The sequence below is a fragment of the Borostomias antarcticus genome (assembly GCF_949987555.1).
Source record: "Borostomias antarcticus genome assembly, chromosome: 6".
Taxonomy (NCBI): Eukaryota; Metazoa; Chordata; class Actinopteri; order Stomiiformes; family Stomiidae; genus Borostomias; species Borostomias antarcticus.
The window spans coordinates 4958265-4978000 of record NC_140239.1 but is presented as its reverse complement, the minus strand read 5'-3'; the positions used below and the strand labels follow the sequence as shown (position 1 = coordinate 4978000).

At 47.5% G+C, this 19736-nt stretch overlaps 2 protein-coding genes across 5 annotated transcripts in view; both read right to left on the bottom strand.

The window, feature by feature from the left end:
* The window catches only part of nipbla (NIPBL cohesin loading factor a), a 35841-nt gene extending 18293 nt beyond the window's left edge, over positions 1-17548 (bottom strand). For 2 of the 4 annotated variants that reach the window (XM_084440411.1, XM_084440412.1), the window contains exons 1-19: positions 17413-17548; positions 15334-15398; positions 14528-14677; positions 14099-14264; positions 13499-13599; positions 13215-13332; positions 12608-12756; positions 12190-12335; positions 10461-10551; positions 9730-10251; positions 8048-9043; positions 5144-5311; positions 4742-4921; positions 4468-4533; positions 4289-4378; positions 2479-2582; positions 2203-2289; positions 881-1112; positions 492-643 (exon numbers count right to left, since the gene is read on the bottom strand). In XM_084440411.1, the coding sequence (XP_084296537.1) occupies positions 492-643; positions 881-1112; positions 2203-2289; positions 2479-2582; positions 4289-4378; positions 4468-4533; positions 4742-4921; positions 5144-5311; positions 8048-9043; positions 9730-10251; positions 10461-10551; positions 12190-12335; positions 12608-12756; positions 13215-13332; positions 13499-13599; positions 14099-14264; positions 14528-14591 (3432 nt within the window). In that variant the 5' untranslated portion in view covers positions 14592-14677; positions 15334-15398; positions 17413-17548. The remainder of the gene's footprint in view (positions 1-491; positions 644-880; positions 1113-2202; positions 2290-2478; positions 2583-4288; positions 4379-4467; positions 4534-4741; positions 4922-5143; positions 5312-8047; positions 9044-9729; positions 10252-10460; positions 10552-12189; positions 12336-12607; positions 12757-13214; positions 13333-13498; positions 13600-14098; positions 14265-14527; positions 14678-15333; positions 15399-17412) is intronic. The other 2 variants (XM_084440413.1, XM_084440414.1) reach the window with 1 other exon arrangement.
* Positions 17549-19058: 1510 nt separating this feature from the next.
* Positions 19059-19736, bottom strand: part of slc1a3a (solute carrier family 1 member 3a) — a 14516-nt gene continuing 13838 nt past the window's right edge. Inside the window, exon 10 of the mRNA XM_084439949.1 lies at positions 19059-19736. This exon is cut by the window's right edge and continues 1044 nt beyond it. The gene's annotated coding sequence lies outside the window, so the exon portion shown is untranslated.

Genomic DNA, 19736 nt, shown 5'->3' with positions numbered 1-19736 from the left:
GTCAGGGTATCTGCAGGTTTCAGCGAGTTAATTTAAAGACTTTTTAAGAGCTTTTTAATGCCACTTGGAAAGGAATTTAAGACCAAATGTCCACAAAAAAGGTCTACGCCTAAGAGCTGCTGATAGCAAAGTTGGCAGTGGGCCAACAATAGAAGTAGATTTTTTTGCAGTAAAATCAGCAGATTACGAAAAAATGTATTCATTATATAATTCTGGTGAACAAAATCATTTTGCGGTGCCCCTAACGCTCTGACTGACTTATTAAGGAGCCTAATAAGAAATACTCGTCTCCAGGGCGATTTTCAATCTTTGAATGTACAATTTTTAATGAATTTAAGACAATTTAATTGATTCTTTTTAAGACTGGTTAAGGACCAGCGGATACCTCGATAGTGTGTGTGCGTGAGTGTCTGTCTGTGGGTATAGTGTGTGTGTGTGTGTGTGTGTGTGTGTGTGTGTGTGTGTGTGTGTGTGTCAGGGACCCTCCTTACCTGCAGGATGGTGGTGTCCGTGAGCAACTGGATGTCCAGAAGCTCTGAGATGTTGCTGACGATGTCGCACACCTTGTTGTATAGCATGATGATGACACGCTGCTTGTGGGTGGAGCACTTGGCTCGCTTGGCCCTGGAGCTCAACAGGCCCCCTAATGGGACAAGAGGAACACTGTTAAAAGCCTATGAAGGCTGTGTGTGGGTGTGTGTGTGTGGGTGTGTGTTTCCGTGTGGGTGGATGTGTGCTTGTGTGTGTGTGTGTGTGTGCGTGCGTTGCTTTATGTTTCTACCCTCCGTCAGCGTCCATGTGGGAGCTGGGGTCATGCGAAGGGTAAGCTGTTCTATGTGTGTGTGCGCGTATGTGTGCGTGTGTGTGTGTGCGTAATCACCTCCGTGAGGGTCCACCCGGTAGACGGGGTCGTACTGGGGGTAGAGCGTGTTCTGCAGGTGGTACTTGGTGTACTGCAGCACCCTCTCGATCACGTCCTCCATGTACACGGCCTTGGGCATGTGGATGGACGTCATGATGTTGAGGGCGGTCAGGCAGGCGTCCGCAGACTTGGTCACGCGCTCCATGATCAGGTCCCGCCATAGCTTCTCCTCGTTCTCCCCGTCGTTGTCCTGGTCGAGAGGGAGAGAGAGAGAATCAGCCAGAGCTCGAGAGAAAAGGTCAATGGTCATTTTATCTTATGACCTACAATCGGTCAATGTAAAAGAATCCGGTCCTAAGTTCTAGAATGTTATTAGTACACTAGACCGCGTGCGTGTGTGTGTGTGTGTGTGCGTGCGTGCGGTGCGAGCGAGATCGAGTGTGCGAGATTGAGTGTGTGAGAGTGAGTGTGCGAGATCGAGTGTGCGAGATCGAGTGTGCGAGATCGAGTGTGCGAGATCGAGTGTGCGAGAGAGATCGAGTGTGCGAGAGAGATCGAGTGTGCGAGATCGAGTGTGCGAGAGTAGCTGAATCCCAAATCGCGCACTTAGGCGAAAGTGCAGAGCACTCGCGGCCTTGTGGCCTTACATGCGCGTTCCCGCTAAGTCCACAAGGGCTCAGGGTAGTTCCAAAACGGAATTGCTAGGTCCACAAGTGCGCCACGCCGCCATTTTGCGCACTGTAACCGCACTTACCGAAAGTCCGCAATTTCACGGACTTAGGAGCAGAAAATACCCACAGCCCACCGCGTCTCATGTGACACAGTGCTTGAGTGCATCCGAGTCATGATCCGAGTGCATCACACACAAATTATGACATTTGCAGATAACACAACATTTATCTTGAAATCCACATGCTGCAAACATATCCCACCCAACCTAATTTTTTAATTATTATTAAATTAAAACAGACGTCAATCGGTCAATTTGCAGAGCTGAAGGGAGCGTCAGAGCAGCCTCTGCGTCGGAGGAACGCGGCAGCCAATGAAAACGAAGTGGGAGGGGCATTGAGCGAAACTGGGAGTGCTGTCCCATTTAATTCACGGCCCTGCACCCTCTGGCCCTTCCAGCTGACGTCAATTAAGTGCTCAGGCCTCAGGCCACAAGTGCGAGGGGCCGCAAGTGCGGTTTGCGCACTCAGATTGGGATTCAGCTAGTGAGTGTGCGAGAGTGAGTGTGCGAGATCGAGTGTGTGAGAGTGAGTGTGCGAGATCGAGTGTGCGAGATCGAGTGTGCGAGATCGAGTGTGCGAGATCGAGTGTGTGCGCGTCCCGACACCCACGTGGTTCATGATCGTGGAGAGCCTGGACCCATCCTGAATGTTCTTCTCCAGGATGTTGAGCACCTTCACCAGCCTGTCCGAGGGGATCTGAGGAAACACAGAACCGGTCAGAGCTCTCTAAAGTGGACCAGCGTCAGCGGAAGTCAGACCTGGACCGAGTCCAGACTTGTCAGTGTTACGGGCGCTCGTTTCGGGTTAATTGTAAACTGACAAGTGTCTGGGAGTGAATGGTTGAAGCCAGGTGTGATAGACAGCAGCGAGCCTGTTCTGTCTCACCCGGCTGGTGATGCCCATGGCCTTGATCTTGGCAGACTCGCTGCCCAGCTCGCTCAGCTGGTGTTTCCCCAGCAACAGCTCCTGGGGGATCTCGTCGTCGTCCTCTGTGGAACAACAACAACAATAAACAGACGTAAATAGCAGTTTGGGTTTAATTGAAAACGTGGGAGGTTGGGGTGCACAGGGGTAGAGCGGGTTGGATGGTTGGAGCATGACAGTGCAGTTTCCCTAATCCAGATTAAGTATGCTCCTAGACCAGGGGTGCCCAATACGTCGATCGCGATCGACCGGTCGATCGCAAAGGTAGTGTGGGTAGATCGCATGGCATTGAAAAAAAATAATAAACACCCCCCGCCCCCCCAAAAAAGTTAGCCTATCATCCATCCTCACTATGGCATTTGCCACTTGATTGACGTACAGGTATGCCAGTCTGAGATCTCATCTTTTCAAACACACGGTTCACCACGCATGCGCGCCAGTTGCAATTCTCCGGCGAGCTGATTAGCCTACCTAGTTGATGTGAGACACACTGATGTGAGATGGCTTAGTAGGGGGAAATTCCTGCAGAGGTTCCGAGAGCTCTGTCCGGAGATAAAAGAGTTTCTCCTTGTCACTAAACATGCAGAATACAACCAACTAAATGACGATCAGTGGCTGCTAGACTTGGCATTTTTAACCGATCTGACCAACATGTTGAATGATCTTAATTTAGAGCTGCAAGGAAAAGACAAAACCGTGGTCAATATGATTAGCTCAGTTAATGCTTTCAAACGAAAATTGCAACATGTGTCCTCAAAACTGCAGCGCCATGATTTGGCGAACTTCCAAAACCTTGCGTCAGAGTTGGAGATGCAAAAGAAGGCTTGTGCGCAACTTGACAGTGCGCGTTTCGCAGAGCAGATTGGGACAATTGTATCAGAGTTTGACAAACGCTTTCAAGACTTTGCTGTACTCGAGCCAGTCGCTACATTTATGTGCTACCCATTTCAGGAAGATGTTGAGGTTGATTCACTCGCATCAAAAATCGCAACGCTGTTTCACCTGAACCCGTCTGGAGTGGAGGACGAGATGTTGACACTACAAGCTGACATTCAGCTGAAGGCCAGGGCTCATGGACAGTTCTGGAACTTACTCACAGAGGAAAAGTACCCAAACATGAGGAAATGTGCTACCTTTTTGACTGCATTATTTGGCTCCACTTATTTATGTGAGTCAGCCTTTTCCCACATGAAGATTATTAAGTCCAAATACCGTTCCACCATGACTGATGATCATTTGGAGGCCTGCTTGAGGATGGCTACCAGCAGCTACTGCCCGGACTATGCAACCCTGGCTGATTCCATTCAGTGCAAGTCATCAGAGTAAGGTAGGCTAATGACCAAAAATGTTGTGTTGTATTGTGCCATACGGGTTCATGCAGGTATGCAAGGTATACCAACATAAGATATACTCAGTGTATATATATATATATAAAAATATGTTTAGCATTTTTAATGTAGGTAGATCATTTGGACTTGGTCATTTTAAAAGTAGCTCCCAAGCTGAAAAGGTGTGGGCACCCCTGTCCTAGACTAAAGAGATCATCTGTTCAGCAGAGAGAGTAGTCCAGGATTAGGCTAATCTGGGTCTGGGTAAATAGCCCAAAAGATTCTCTGTGTCAGATGAATTAAGTGTATTAAACCACCACCTTCACTAGGAAGTAAATATGCCTTGTCCGAGTCTCAACTCAAGTAAAATTTGAGGTGAGTTGAGTTGATACCCAGAGTGGGAGGGGCCTATGTGGGGGAGGGATCATTTCAGTGTTCCTCACCCATGACGCTGAAGTCCACGTCCTCCAGGTTCTCCAGGATGTTGTCTATGCTGGCCGAGAAGCGCTTGAACGTGGACGAGTCCATCAGCTCTGTAGGGCGTAAACTCAACATCAATTCGAGCTCTTCCCGAAAACCAAAGGGACGTAATCCGACGGTAGTGGTGGGTGGGATTATTTACCCTCGTGAGTGAGCTTGGGCTCGTAGGCTTTCCTCTTCTTCTGCTTCTCCTTCTTCTTCCTGGCGACTGAGAGAAGTAAAACAATAATCGTTTGTCAACCAACAACAGAGTTGACAGTTGGAATGTAATACGTACAGCAGGGGACATTTAAATTGAAATATTGCCAGACATAATTTAACGGACCATTAAAACAGTCGTAAACTTGCTGTCACTCATGCTGGGTTTGGATCGGGCCGTGGTTTAGGAGCCCTGGTTTCGAGCGATGAGAACTTACTCTCACTCATGCTGGGGGGGGGCGACTCCTCGTCGGAGGAGTCCCGGTAGCGGCTGCCAGACCCGCGGCGGCCATCTTGGAAGGAGCCCCCGCTTCTCCTGTGCTCCCCGGAGCCCCGGCGCTCGCGCTCCTCGCAGTCCCACGTCTTGTCCCTGTCGCGCCGCTGCCGTTTCCTCGCCGCTGGGGTGGGCAACAGGGGGCGGCGCGGGTGAGCGAAACAAACTCAACACTCACAATAACCGCGGCAGATTGTTCGAACTGTGTGGAACGAGCAGCCGTTCTGGAGGTACCTCTCTGACATTCATCGGTCTCTACTGACACTCGTCTGGTTGTCTACTGTACTCGCATTCAACCGTCTACCGACGTTCTCCCAAAACGAACCCTCAGTCTCTCTCTACTCACATTCTCCGTCGTCATCGTCCGAGCTGACCTCGGCGTACTTGGGCTTCTCGTTGACCGTGCTCCTCTTCCTCTTGTTCATTTTCACCCTCTCACACAGAGGCATGGTGGACTCGATCTCCGCCAGCAGATCTGGGGGGAGCTCCTTCAGCACGGACTGGTCCAGACCAACTGAGGGAGGACACGGGGGGGGGGGGGGGGGTTCAGGAGGGGTTCATCATGTAGGGTCAGAAGGGGTCGTATATACTAGAAAATAGTCTGGTAGATTTATACTACAGGTTAGTTACTAGCGAGGGGACGAAATATCGTAGTACGAAATTTAGAGCTGGGTATTGGCAAGGATACTAAACGATACATGGGTCACAATATGATTGTATCATGATACATTGCGATGCGATTAGGGTTGCAAAGGGGTGGAAATCTTCCAGTATATTACTTTCTAGAAATTTTCCATGGGAAGTTAAGCTCGGGAATTTTGGATATTTGACCTTTTTTGTAGCCTATAACAGCTTTTTGTCAAGAATGTTTTATCTTAATTACTTATTTTAGTATTTTATCCAGTTTTTATCCAATTTGGTAGCCAACTGACCCTGACCTAGTGTCCAGTTACCCCCTACCAACTGTTGAGGATTCGTCACACAACCCGGCCGGTCAGCAATGTGAAAGGGAGAGACAACTCTTTGACTATCTCAGCTCGCAACCGTAATTCCAACACCAGACAGGGTTGCTGTTGTGTGACGAACTCTCAAGCAGAGATTAAACTAACCACCCTCTGGGAGTGGCGGCCCAATAGGCCACTCCCCCTGGGATCCGGCCATAATTAACGCAGATTAATCGAAAATTTCACTTTTTCTTTTTTCTTTTTAACTCAACGATTTTGCCCAGTGGACCCTGTAGGCTACAAACAGGCAGCACAGAATGAGTAGACTAAGTCTACCTCAGACAAATTGACAAACTCGGTCACAAAATGAATTGCTATCGACTGCAGGTCAATTGCTATGGTAGAAGACAAACAAGGGCTTAATGGAAGCCAGGGACTTTCCTGCATAGAGAATTACAAGGCGGCCGCCTTCAGCTCTACAAAAAACAAACAGTAGACCTGCCAACCTGTACACAGTGTGTGTAGTAGGTACTCATTTTTAGTTTTCTAGTGATTTATGTTGAGAATTGTATCTGTGCGACCTCAAAATATGATTGGGAACTCAAAATAGAATTGGGAGTGCACATGATTGTTCTGGTGCAAACCTTTTTCCATTCAGACAATTCAAAACATGTGAGGTGTTGTTCACGGTAGCAGTGGAAACCAAAGTTTTCCTCCCGTGACTTAAACACCTATCAATCAATCAATCAATCAATCAAAGCTTTATTTGTATAGCGCATTTCATACCCAGAGGCAACACAATGCGCTTTACAGAGAACAAGGGAGGTGGGCATACGACCCACCCCTACATATTCCAGAGGAAGCAAAAAAACAGTATCACCCGGGGGTCAGATAAGTGAGCTATAAAAATTCTTCCCTGACCCCTCTCAACGAGGCGATCGAGCAAGCTCCTGGAGTATGTTTGTCTAGACAGACTACACAGATCTTGACTTAGGAGGGTCACAGAAACACAGGGTTTGGACTGGGACAAAGCTTTCGACTTCACAAGCACATCTGGCCCCTCAAGTTCTCAAGCTCAGGTTATCAAACAGACAATGCTTTCTCTATGGGAGTGTGGAGCCTCTTCTCCATTCATTGACATAATACTGCTAGTCTACAGTCTACATAGCCTACATGTCTGGTCACTATGAGTCCTGACTTTCAGCCCCCCAGAGCAATTTGAGTGGGCCTTGCCTTGACAGACGAACTCCTTCAGCCAATACACGTAACAAAACATAGATCAGAACCTTTGCCAAATCCAGTCTGAAGAACGGCGAAACACGCCTTTTCCGCTGAGAAACTCCGCTTGTGCATACTCACTGTTCTTCTTTAATTGTTATTATTAATTGCTATTAATTAGATCACTAAAGATCATGTAATTAATACGATTTTTTTTAAATCAACTGACAGTCCTAATATCTATATATTCCGTCTTTTTCTGTACATTTTCCCTGTGCAAAAAAAGTGGAATTCTTAAAATTCATTTAAATAATGTACCGATACTGTACCACATAATCAATACAGTATCGTGTAAAACATATATATATATATATTGCAATGTATTGCTGTATCTATTTTATTGCGCAGCCCTAACAAAATTTCACAATGCAAAAACGTTGCAACGTGACTATGCGCATCTTGGTGCTGAAAAACATATCTCTTAAGTTTCAGCTGCGCTTTCTCACTCGCTTCTTTCCAACGGCCAGTTGATACACACACACACACACGCACGCACACACAGGCACACACCGCTGCGGTTCCCACATAGCCCCGCCTCCTCTTGCTCACTGTAATGCCGTATTCTCCTCACTCGTCTCATTCATGTCAGCATTAATAATGTTTCGACGGAGCGGGGTAGCGTTGGCGTTTCATAACGGCTGCACTTCCACACCTGATTGTTCGCGATTGTACAATAGCTTCTATAAGCTAGCTAACTTATGATGAAATAAAACAAGATGACCCTGTATCGAGAAGTGCATCTCATCATGAGATGAGTGTATCTCGTCTCCTCCCCCAACTGTTACTGAAAAAGTTTCAATCAAATTCAAATTGCTTCATTGACTATTCATGGATTGGTTAGTGACTCACGTTTTCCATGTCTGACTAGGAATAACAAGCAAGACTGTCAAGGATTCATAGGGAGAGACAAATGAAGGAGAGGGATAGAGGAGAGAAAAGAGGCAGTGAAAGAGAGATAGGAGGGGAAGGGAGGGAGAGAGAGAGAGAGAGAGAGAGAGAGGAAGACAGAACGGACTGAACCCTCTCACCTTTGCTGCTCTTCCCTGAGGACAGTCTGTTCTTGCTGCCAGACTTGCTGTGTCTGATGAACCTCTGGACCTGGTCGATGGACAGCTTCTGCAGGACCACCACGGGCTTGGCCCCCTTGCTGATGTTGTCCACTAGGCCTAGCCTCTCCAGCTTCACCCTGGGCTCGCCCCAAACCTCCGGACCCCCGGGCGCGACCCCATCCTTGTCCCTCTTCACCTTGGGGATCTGGAAGTTCTTCAGGGCCCCGGTGGAGCCCCCCAGCAGGTGGACGGGGAACTCCGGATGCTTGGTATCCGGCTGCTTGGAGCTTCCCGAGGGTCTGTACCCGGGCCTGTCCCTGTCCCTGTCCTTGTCCTTGTCCCCCCCGCTGCTCCGCGGTCGCCCGCCGCCCTCCACGCCGCCGCCCCGGCCCTCCTGTTTGACCCGGGGGCTGTCCCCCCGGTGCCGGTCCTCCGGCGAGCGGCGGTCGCGGCCGTCCCCGCCGGCGCCGGCGTCGGCGCGGTGCCTCCTCTCCCGGTCCCGCTCGCCGCCTCGGCCGGAGGACTTGGGCGTCTCGGGCCGCCTGCCGTCCGGCTTGCCGTCGTGCCGGTGCCGTGCCGGCTCGCGGCGGCTGTCGTGTTTGTCCATCCGGTTCTTGATGACCTCCGGCCGGGCGTCCGGTTTCAGCCGGAGGACGCCGGCGGTGTCCGAGCCCTCGGCGGCGGGGCCCTCGGCGGGCTCCTCAGGCCAGCGCTGGGCCTCCAGGGCCGGGATGGGGGCGGCCATGCACGGGTCCAGCTGGCCGTCCGCCCGGCCCGCCTGCTGGAGGTCGATGCTCACCATCAGGGCAGGCCGGCTGGCCCCGTTCCCGGCCGCGCTGGCCTCCTGGGGGGTCAGCTTGCCGGCGTTGCCCCCCGCTCCACCGCCGCTACCCGGCGCTCCGGTGGGACCCCCAGGACCCCCTGCTCCGGGCTCCAGGGGGAACGAGTCCTGCTTCCGCTTCTTCAGGGGCTTGTCTGGAGAGAGACAAGAGACACCCAAACGCACCCATCAAAACACAGAAACACCACGGACCTCTATGGAGAATTTAGAGACGTGTGTAGAGGTCAGTATGTATAGAGCTCCAGAGGTGGGCAACGGAAGTAATGAGATGAAAAATCATTGTGGCTTCGCTCCAGACAGGCAAGGCATGCAGCTGGACCGAGCAGAACAGGTGGCCGGTGGCCACGGCAGCTTGTTAGGACTGAAGCAGTGAAAGAGTGACATGGATGGATGGATGAATGGATGAATGGAGGGAGTGGGGGGGGTGGGGGGACTGAAGTGAAGAGATGGACAGAGATGATGAGAACAGGCTTATCCCTGAACTTAGCCTAAAAACAAATCTATGATGCTCAAAAAAAAAAAACTTTAAATCATAAATACTTCTTGTTCTCTAACCCCGGAGGGAGTTTATTACATTACATCTGAAATCCCAAACCAGCTATGCTCAAAGGGAGAAGAATGATGACCACCAGCTGGTACCAACACTGGTCCCGTCATCTCTAAACCAGCTCCAGGAAGCCCCCCCCAAACCCAGGGCTACGGTTGATCTGTCGGTGATTGGTGGGCGAGAGCGGGGCTCGTTGATTGGTCTAGGCATTACGGGGAGGGGGGTGGAGGAAGGGGGGTGGGGGGGGTGTCCCTAAACATGTAGCATACACACCTTTATCCTGCACCTCTTTGGAGCAGCGCTCCCTCTCATTGGCGGTCTCGCGTTCTATCCTCTCGATCTCAGCCAGGGCGTCCAGCTCTGCCTCGTCATAGGGCGAGGAGGAGGAGAGAAGGGCGCCCCCTGGCCACTGGGAGGACCCGGCCTGCTGCTGCTGCTGCTGCTTAGCCCCCAGGTTCTGCTGGAGGACCGGCACCTGCTGGTACGCCGGCTCCCCCTCCAGGTCAGAGTTGTGCTCCAGGCCCGGCAGCATCTCACCCGACGGATCCGACTCGGACGACTTGACCCGCGCCAGGCGGAGGGTCAGTTTGGTAGAGTCCTTGGACGGGGAGCTGACGATGTCGTACATCTCCTTCTCGTCCTTGACGGCGGCGGCCCCCGCGGCCGTGGGGGGGGGCTGCTGCTGCTTCTTCTTCTGCTGCTGCTGCTTCTTGTCGGCCAGCTGGTCTCCGACGCCCTCCCGCGGCGAGGCGTAGGGGGGAGGGGACTGCAGGATGAGGGGAGGTCGGGAGCCCGCTGACGAGAGAGACACAGATTTTATTCCGTTTGAAAAATGTGCTCTGAATCCCATGTGGTTTAGCCCCGGTAGGCAATTCTTACAAAGAACAGAGTGTAGATTGCATAGATTGCAGGGATATTTCACTTCCCAGTATCCTTAGGGGGAATCGGATGAGATAAGGAAGTAAATATTAAGGCTAGCCTGCAGGCGCCGCCTATTGCCGTACCTTTGGGTGTTCCGTCACTTCCTGCTGGAGAGCAGCCAGACTGGGGTGACCTCAGAGGAAATGATGCGTTCCTCAGGGAGGGGTCACTGTCCTGATGACACAAACAGAAGAGGGAGAGGTCAGAGGTTAGGGACCGTTCAAAGTTTATGGGAGGGGGTCACTGGAGGAAAAACAGGGGAGGGTCATGCTTTTTAAATTTTAGGTCAAGGGAGAGTTACAGTTTTTTTTGGAGTCCAGGGGAGGGTCATACAAATTTGAATCGATCAAAATAAAATCGCTTTTTCAGCTTTTGGGAATTCAGCAAGCTGTTTTGTATGACCCGGTGTAGACTATCGTTTCTCTTTGACTTCCCTATCAGTCGATCTTTGTGCTTGGCCTATCCAAACAGTGGGCGTGTACAGCACCCGGCCAATCAGTGGAGCTCTGCTGGTGATGACGGGCAAGATTTAGCAACTCGTGAACAGATGCCGACATGCGGAACCATTTGGATGACATGATTTAACTTTAAGTTATTTTCTTATTTCGAGTAACACCATATTAAAATGAATATTGCCTATTTGGTGGGGATATGTATGTAACTTATTGTTATTGCAGTAGTGCTGAACTACTTGCTTTCCTAGTCTGTGGACTAAATTCATGTATTTATATTGTAGTATTGCAATAGTAATACAGTAGTGTTGCACCTCATGTATTTAATAGGGGTGTCACGATTCTCTAATCCACAGTTCAATTCAGTTCTCGATTTTAAGGTCACTTTTCAATTTGATTTTATTTATTGAAAAAAATATAAATAAATAACCTAAAAGAAAAACAGGTTGAAAAAAACATTTTCACTTGAGCTTCACATGCCATCTCTAGCTGTAGCCAGCTCTAGCATTGGCTAGGCTAGCTAATGTTTAGCTAGTACTAAACCTTTGGAATTGTACCATTATTGTATCATGCAGCTACGAAATTATCTAAAACAAGGCTAGCGTTAGCTAACAATGAGTCTTTACTCTAGCCTAGTTGCTGGGATTGAAATCGGTAACGAAGCAAAACAGCTAGCTAAGATTAGCTATAAGTGAGCTAGTTAGATTTGACTTTGCTGATGTATTTAGTAGTATTGAAGTATTGTAGTAACGTAGCAGTACCTCATTGCCCAGCCGATGGACCATGTTCAGGTATTTAGTAGTATTGTAGTATTTTAGTAACGTAGCAGTACCCCGTTGCCCATTCGGTGGACTTTGCTCATGTATTAAGTAGTATTATTGTAGTAACGTAGCGGTACCTCGTTTCCCAGCCTGTGGACTATGTTCATGTACTAAGTAGTATTATTGTAGTAACGTAGCGGTACCCCGTTGCCCAGCCTGTAGACTATGTTCATGTACTAAGTAGTATTATTGTAGTAATGTAGCGGTACCTCGTTGCCCAGCCTGTAGGCTATGTTCATGTACTAAGTAGTATTATTGTAGTAACGTAGCGGTACCTCGTTGCCCAGCCTGTAGACTATGTTCATGTATTAAGTAGTATTATTGTAGTAACGTAGCAGTACCTCGTTGCCCAGCCTGTGGACTATGTTCATGTATTAAGTAGTATTATTGTAGTAACGTAGCGGTACCTCGTTGCCCAGCCTGTGGACTATGTTCATGTATTAAGTAGTATTATTGTAGTAACGTAGCGGTACCTCGTAACCCAGCCTGTAGACTATGTTCATGTATTAAGTAGTATTATTGTAGTAACGTAGCAGTACCTCGTTGCCCATTCGGTGGACTATGTTCATGTAATCCTCACTGCCGTGCCGGTCAGGGTGGTGGTTTGCAGTGCCCATCTGTCCTGAGACCTTGCCCTCGTGGATGTTCCTCATACCCCCGGGTACCATGGGGCTGGCTACAGACACTGGAATACACACACATACACACACCTTGCTGTCACATACAGATACATATACTTCAGGGATGAGAATTGTTACAGTTCTTAAGATTGATTAAAGAGAAATAACACATTTGTAAATAACCTTGATATTCCACAACTATTAAAAATGTGAATTCCCAAATTCCATGGCCAGTGGGAATTATGTGGAATACAGAGGAATAAGTCGAAACATGCGAAAGCGCATACACATAAACACACACACACACAAACACACACACACCTACACACACACACACCTTGCTGTATCTGTTGGTGCTGATTGTAGCTGGGTGGGTGTTGGTACGGCATGTAGCCGGGGCTCTGGGGGGTGTACGGGCTGGGCACCGGGCTGTTCTGCTGGCCCATGAACCTGCTGCCAGAACTGGACTGAGGTGACACGAAGCGGCTGTCACAGGGAGAGGGGAGAGAAACTGGCTCAGCTGGGTGTGAACACAACCCTGGCATGCATGCTTTTTTATATAACCTCCATCTTCCGAGCCAGGTTGACCGAGCACATTTTGCCGCAACGGCCTTGGCAGAATATTTAAAAGCATTAATATATAATTATACCAAGACTATTACAAAACACAGGCCTCCCCGAGAATCTGTCTTCAAAGGTATCAATGTCACACAAGTTTCAAAGTAATTCGGTTTCAATACAAAATGCAATCTTCTTTGCTCCATTCCCTGTGGTAACCTATGATCTAGCAAGCATGGAAAGCTGAAAGCTTGTCCCTCTCTCTAACCCAGTCATAACATATCAGTGATATATCAAAGGAGGGGATGAAGGACAAATTCACTTTCAGAGTATTCAATCCAGGCCATGGTGAACGAGTCCTTTTGAATAAACTTCTGTCTGGTTACCTTGATGGGTTGGGAGACATCGAGGCCTGCTGGAAGTTGCCAGACTGGGCAGGGCTGCCGTGCATGGAATTCTGGGTGATTTTGTACTGTTGCACCATTGGCTGCTGCATGATGCCTGCTGATACAACAAACAATAAAATAAAAATAAGTATATAAGTAAATAAATAAATAAAGTATTTACATCATTAGTTACCAAGTATTAGACATGATTAAATACACACAATAAATATTTAAGAAACAATAACCTCGATCTAAAGCGAGAGTGAGAGAGAGAATGTTCCAACCTTTCTCCCTGAATATACCAGGGTTTCTGGCCAACATGGCCTGCAGCAATACCGGTGCGTCTCCCTCTGGCTCATCACTGCCCAGGTTGTCCTTCAGCTCTCTGTGGAGGACGAGGACACACACACACAGACACACACACACACACACACACACAGACACACACACACACACACACACGTTGAACTGACTCAATATTGCCACTACGATTCAGACTCAGGTTTTAGTTATATTTAGCTAGTTACCAAACAACATCCACACGCAACAAACAGAAAGTACTATGCCTCCAAGGTTTGGAGTTCCAAAAAAATGGGGATACTATTTGAAATATCAACATCCAGAACTCTGCTTTGTGTATATAAAATGTACCTTTCAATATGTTCAGAATGTTTACATTTTATAAAGTTTGACTGCTCGATGAATTGATTGGCTGACTGATTTATTAACTAATGTGTCATTAACAGGCTTTTATTTATTTATTCATTTATTGGTTTATTTGCGCACATTGTTACATACATGTCGTAATAAACGTGTTCGCGCGAAAGGTTTCTAGCCAATTGGCTGATTTGCAACCCCAGTCCCTAGTCGGGCTTTGTGCTCACATGTGCTCGGTGGAGACCTGGTTGAGGCTGTGTGCCAGCTGAGTAACCAGGTTGTCGTCTCTGCACGCCAGCAGGCAGTTAACCTCCTCCGCGATCCTCCCATTGTACAGCAGACTCTTAGTGGTGGTGGCAGGCAGAGGGGAGGGGAGGGGCAGCTGGTTCAGCACTGTGGAGACGGGGGAGAGAGAGAGGAGCACAAGGCGATATTTACTACCCGGAGCACAACCACTGGCTGGTTGATTGCATTTTTGAGCAATGTTTAAATAAATAAACATCACGCTATGACAGGAATAGAACCTATCAAGGATGACAGAAAGCCTCAAGGTGAGAACAAGTGCTTTGTGTGTGTGTGTGTGTGTGTGTGTGTGTTTGTGTGTGTGTGTTTGTGTGTGTGTGTGTGTGTGTGTGTGTGTGTGTGCGTGGACTCACGGTCAGTGAGGCTTGCGATCCCAGCGAGAGTGGTGATGGGCACATGAGGCATATCCCCATTCATGCTGAAGGTGGGGGGCGGGGCAGTGTGTCGACGCACAGGTAGCTTAGGGTCGCAGCCGACGCGCCCGTCCTCACATCTCCTACCACCTGCGGGGGAAACAGACACCAGCCAGGGGTCTGTCAGTGTTAGCGTGACACAGTCCCTGCAAGTCCAAAATCAAACAAACAAAGTCTGTAAAAAAAAAAAAAAAGATTCTATAGTGGCTCATCGCGTTAAGGTGCATAAAGGCTAGTCCTTACCGCAGCAGTGCGGGTTCGAATCTGGCCCGGGCCTTTTGCTATATGTCCTCCCCTATCTCTCTCCCACCTTTCCTGTCTACATGCCGTCCAATATAATAAGCAGAAATTCCCTCCAAAAATATCTTCTCTATATATAAATATGTTAAAAGATATATAAGGTTCTATCCCTAACTGCAACCTCAGATATACCCCAGTCTTTACCCATGTACCGAGAGAAAGACGGAGGTTCGACACACTTTTGTCAAAGCAAGTTTCCATGTTGAACTTCCATGAATCAATTAAGCATCACAGCATCCAGGAGGACAGGTTTTCCAGCCTAGACCTGGCAGCCCTGAATCTATTCATCAAGGGCCTGATGGTTGGTAACCACGAAAACGTGGTGTGCTAGAGCTGGCGTGGAAGGACCTCATGCTGCAGCTGGTGGTGCCAGAGAGCCCCTAAGGCACACACGGGGTTAACAGACCTGGTGATGACTCAGAGCAGCTAAGCCGCCATTCACATACCTTTATGTGGAGCTCTGTTCAGTCTGGGGTTCAGCCAATGACATGTCCGGAAGAACTCCTAGAATCTGTGAGCAAGACATCATCATCATCATCAACAACAACAACAACAACAAATGCATAAGTCAATGTTAAGTTAAGGTTCACAGATCCAAAGAATCGATTGATTGAATTACAATGCAGCACTGTTCTGCAGACAGACTACTTCCAACGCAGCCAGGTTGGAGAGAGAACGCAACAGAAAATAACAGTCCACGACAAACACGCCCCCCCCGAAACACAGCAAAACATAGCCTGCCGCGAATACATCAGCATGTTCTCCAGGGTGGCACAGGCTTGAGAAAATGAAGACCTTAGAGCTAATCGTTTCGCGGTTTTATCTGGGAAAGTAGTTGACTTATAAATGCCACAAGCGGGGCCCCACAGCAAGGCCATAACTGCGTTCACTCCCTCTTCGTTCACCACTTCCTCATGTAGCTTGCATACTCTGGTGGCACTATGCCGTGCACCAGCTCCACTCCTCTACCCCCAGGTGTGCTCCCTCACCTCACGCCATGAGCTGAGAAGGAACACACTAGGCCTGATGCAGGAAGTATTGACGCTCGAGCCCCATGCATCATCACTAGTTATATACAATTTGCGAGGTGGAGCACACATGTGCACACAACAGGGAGGAGGGGTAGGGCATTGGGAAGCAGGGCATCTCTCCTCTGGTCTACACTGGCTAGGGCTTGGCTGACAGCTGGGAGACTGACAGGCTGCAGCCAGCACAAAGGAACAGATGCACGGTGATGGTGGCGGTGGGGAGGGGGCTGTAAGGGCCCTGGAGCTGGCTACCTATCAATGAGAAACAGAATGGTGTTGATAGCTGGCTGCACTGGTAAAGAGGTGGCGGCCAGTCGTATGATCATAACATGGCCATCGTGATCAACTTCATAGATTTTTGGTGGCTAGGATTAGACAGGATACCTGGCCAAAAGCATTTTGTGGATCATTTTAAAATCATTTTAAACAATGAACATTTTTAGCACAACTTTCTTGACTATTTATTTGAGTATAAATGTCAAGGCGGCTAATTTGCGGAAACATGTGGGAGTATATGCAAACAATAGCCACAAACAACATATAATGTTAGCTTATCAACATTAATTTAGCCAACGTCACTTTGTTCGACATCGCTAGATCGATGCGAAATTGATTAACCGCTCATCCACAGTCAGACGAATCGGTGGTGCCAGGTAGCCAATGTGTTGATGTTATTGTGGGGAATCCTTGCTGAGGGAACCATTCAATTCTCTAGTTCCCGAGAGCTGCGTCGGGGGCTAACGTTAGCACTTGCTAGCTTGCTAGCTTGTTAGCCAAGTCATTTAGCTATCTGACGTTAGTAGCTAGCGAGATCACCTTGACAACCCAGCTAGCTCCCTTAAGTTTCCAAATAATAAAATCACAAGAAACTATTTTGCTTAGCTACCTAGCTGTAGTTGGCAGTCTCTTTCGTGCAGGACGGATCAGCTAACAAGCCAGCTAAAAACTAGCTAGCTAACAGTAACAATGGTCCATCTTCTTTGCTTTTCCACTGTGCTAACAAGCAGTTAGCTTACGTTAGCTAGACTTACTAGCCAGGCAAAATGTTAGGCTGCCTATCCTATCCTATCCTATCGCAACCAGTGTCTCACCAAAATAAACACAAAACTGACTAGCCAGCTAGCTAGTGACATCTTCTATAAAAGGATGGCTAACGTGACACTGTTTAAAGACGAAAACACTTGATTCACTTTTATCTAACAATAACATAAGCAGAAGGAGAATGAAATGATCAAATCCAGTTAGCGGCCCCGTTCGGCCCAGGGATCCCCAGGCTCGGCCCATGCCCAGGCCGAGGCCGTGCGTCCCCCTCAGCCAGAACAAGCGTCCCTGGTCGGCTAGCTAGCACTAGCTGGTACTAGCTGGCTGGTTACAGTACATACTGTAGTAGCTAGCTATAGCTAACGGTAGCTAAACTCGATGAACCAGCGACGCAAGTTTTATATTTACACATTTAAACATGTTTATGCATAGCTCACAACATCTGGCTAAATTTACCTTCGGATATTACGTTCAAAGGGAGGGGAACGTTTTAGGTACGTTAGATTATGGTCCGTGTCCGTCTCTCTCTAGCTCCCCCTTTCTTCTCTCTCGCAGCTCCTGTAGAGGAACTTGGCTGGCCAGCTAGCTAGCTAGCTAACGTTATCAACAATAATCCGGGTCGGACAGATTCGTTCTTCTTCCGTCATACGCGGGTGAATGTTTCAATCTTAATACACAAGGAAACATTCGTTCGTCGGTGTTTCGGCCGGTCTAAACCGACACGGATAAGCACCGTAGCCAATTTCGCGTATAAATGAAAAATATGACGATCGTTGGATCAAGAGACTCCAGATCCAGATTCCCCTCTCGTAGAACAAAATGCCGACCGGAAGAGCCGCCGTCGGAGTGACCAGAGCTCTCTCTCTCGAGTGACTCCCTCCATCGGCGCCAAACGAAACGCCACATTCGATGGAATGACCGCAAGATGGCAGCAGACTGTCACTCATCCGCACTCATCTCGATTTATTCCATTCACGATCTCTAGCAGTCGAGTCAAACTAGAAATTAGAATTGTCCTTGCTGGCTAGAGATTTTTTCCGCGCTGACAGTACATTTTTCTTAAAATATAAGGTGTGTGTTTTCATCCTCATCAATGAAGTAAAAATTTTTTGAGGCATGCAAGATTAGTCAGCTACATTGGCCCATAGAGTCCAGACTTACTTTCAAACTTCAATTCCTTTTCTGTGTGATAGAAAGACAGGTGCAGAGATGCCTTTCTTCCTCTGATGCAGACGTTTAGTGCATCTGGGAGAAAGAGTGGAATAATATACCAACCTAAATGAATCTAGCGTTTAAAATAATAATAACAACATTAATAATAACATTAATAATGATAATAATAAGCGTTTATTGCTTGAATTTCTACACACATTATTGTTAAATTATATTGTTAAATCATACTGTATTGAAATTATGTTCCTTTAGAATGCAGAATTTTGGAATATTAAGTGTTTAGGAAGTATGTATATAATATCTGTGTCTATCTGTATAGGACTAGGTGTGTGTAAAGCATTTCACCTATAGGCTAAGTGTAAATTGCAGCTGTAAACCCGTGTAAGTTACTTCTGTGTGTACCTGTATGTTTCTATGTAATTAGGGTCTGTATGTGTGTATGTATAGAAATATTTCTGAAACTCCACTGTTGCTTTGGCAATATGAACACAACTAAGCCCACTGAATCGAATTGAATTGAGTGGAGCACATCCACCACAGTAGCCTAGGCCTGTACTAGCAAATAACAGCCCACACTTTCTTCGTAAAGTGCTTCCAGAGATGTCCTGTAGATGTCAGCAGACACCAGTGCATTGTGGTCTGCTAAGGACCCAATCAGCTGTCCATGCATGTGATGTGGTCCTACAAATATCGAGCTCCTGGATACATTGTGTTACACAGTGTAGCCAACGTGGCACTTCTGGCTTCTCTCCAGTGTTTGGAGTTACAATCTGCATAGAGAAAGAAAGATAGACAGAGAGAGAGAGAGAGAGAGAGAGAGAGAGAGAGGAAGAGTATCAGACAGAGAGAGATAGTACTGAATAACACAAAACAACACATTATTTCATCTTTTTATTTAAAAAAAAACTATACAAGAATAAAATCTACCCTTTACAATTTTTGTATGTATGTATTTTATTTGCTTGTGTGTGTGTGTGTGTGCGTGTGTGAGAGAGAGAGAGAAAGAGAGAGTATGTGTGTGTGTGTTTTGAGATGGACAAATCAAGCATGACACCAGCATTTGTAAACAAAAGGAATCACATGTCCTCAAGTGTCTAACATCAGCTTAATGATCTAATGGTCAACTTGCGTTTATGTTGTTGTTACTGGAAATGGAAAGGAAACTGGTTAGTCTAATTCAGAAGTTCCATAAGGAATGTCTCTACAACATCTTCACAATAGTTTTCCTCAAGTAACTTACTGTTCCTACAATATCTACAGTTAATTTACACCTAAGTATCTGCACATTCTCTATACAAATGGAAATACAGTATATTCAAATTACATTTCTATACAGTTTCTAGACAGGACACAGGGGACGTTGGAATCCATCCTGTGTTAGTTCAGCTATAGGTCTATCTTTGAACATCACAGAAAGACAGAGGTATTGGTGACAAATTCATTACAGTCTGTATTAGCAACATATGTATAAATGTGTTATTTGTGGTATCTTTTGGTAACCAAGTTAGGATCTACATTCTATTCTAGTTAAAGGACATGTTAAAAATGTGGTATCAATATACCTTACTGATTTCTAACTGATAACGGACATCACATCATAAGTAGTG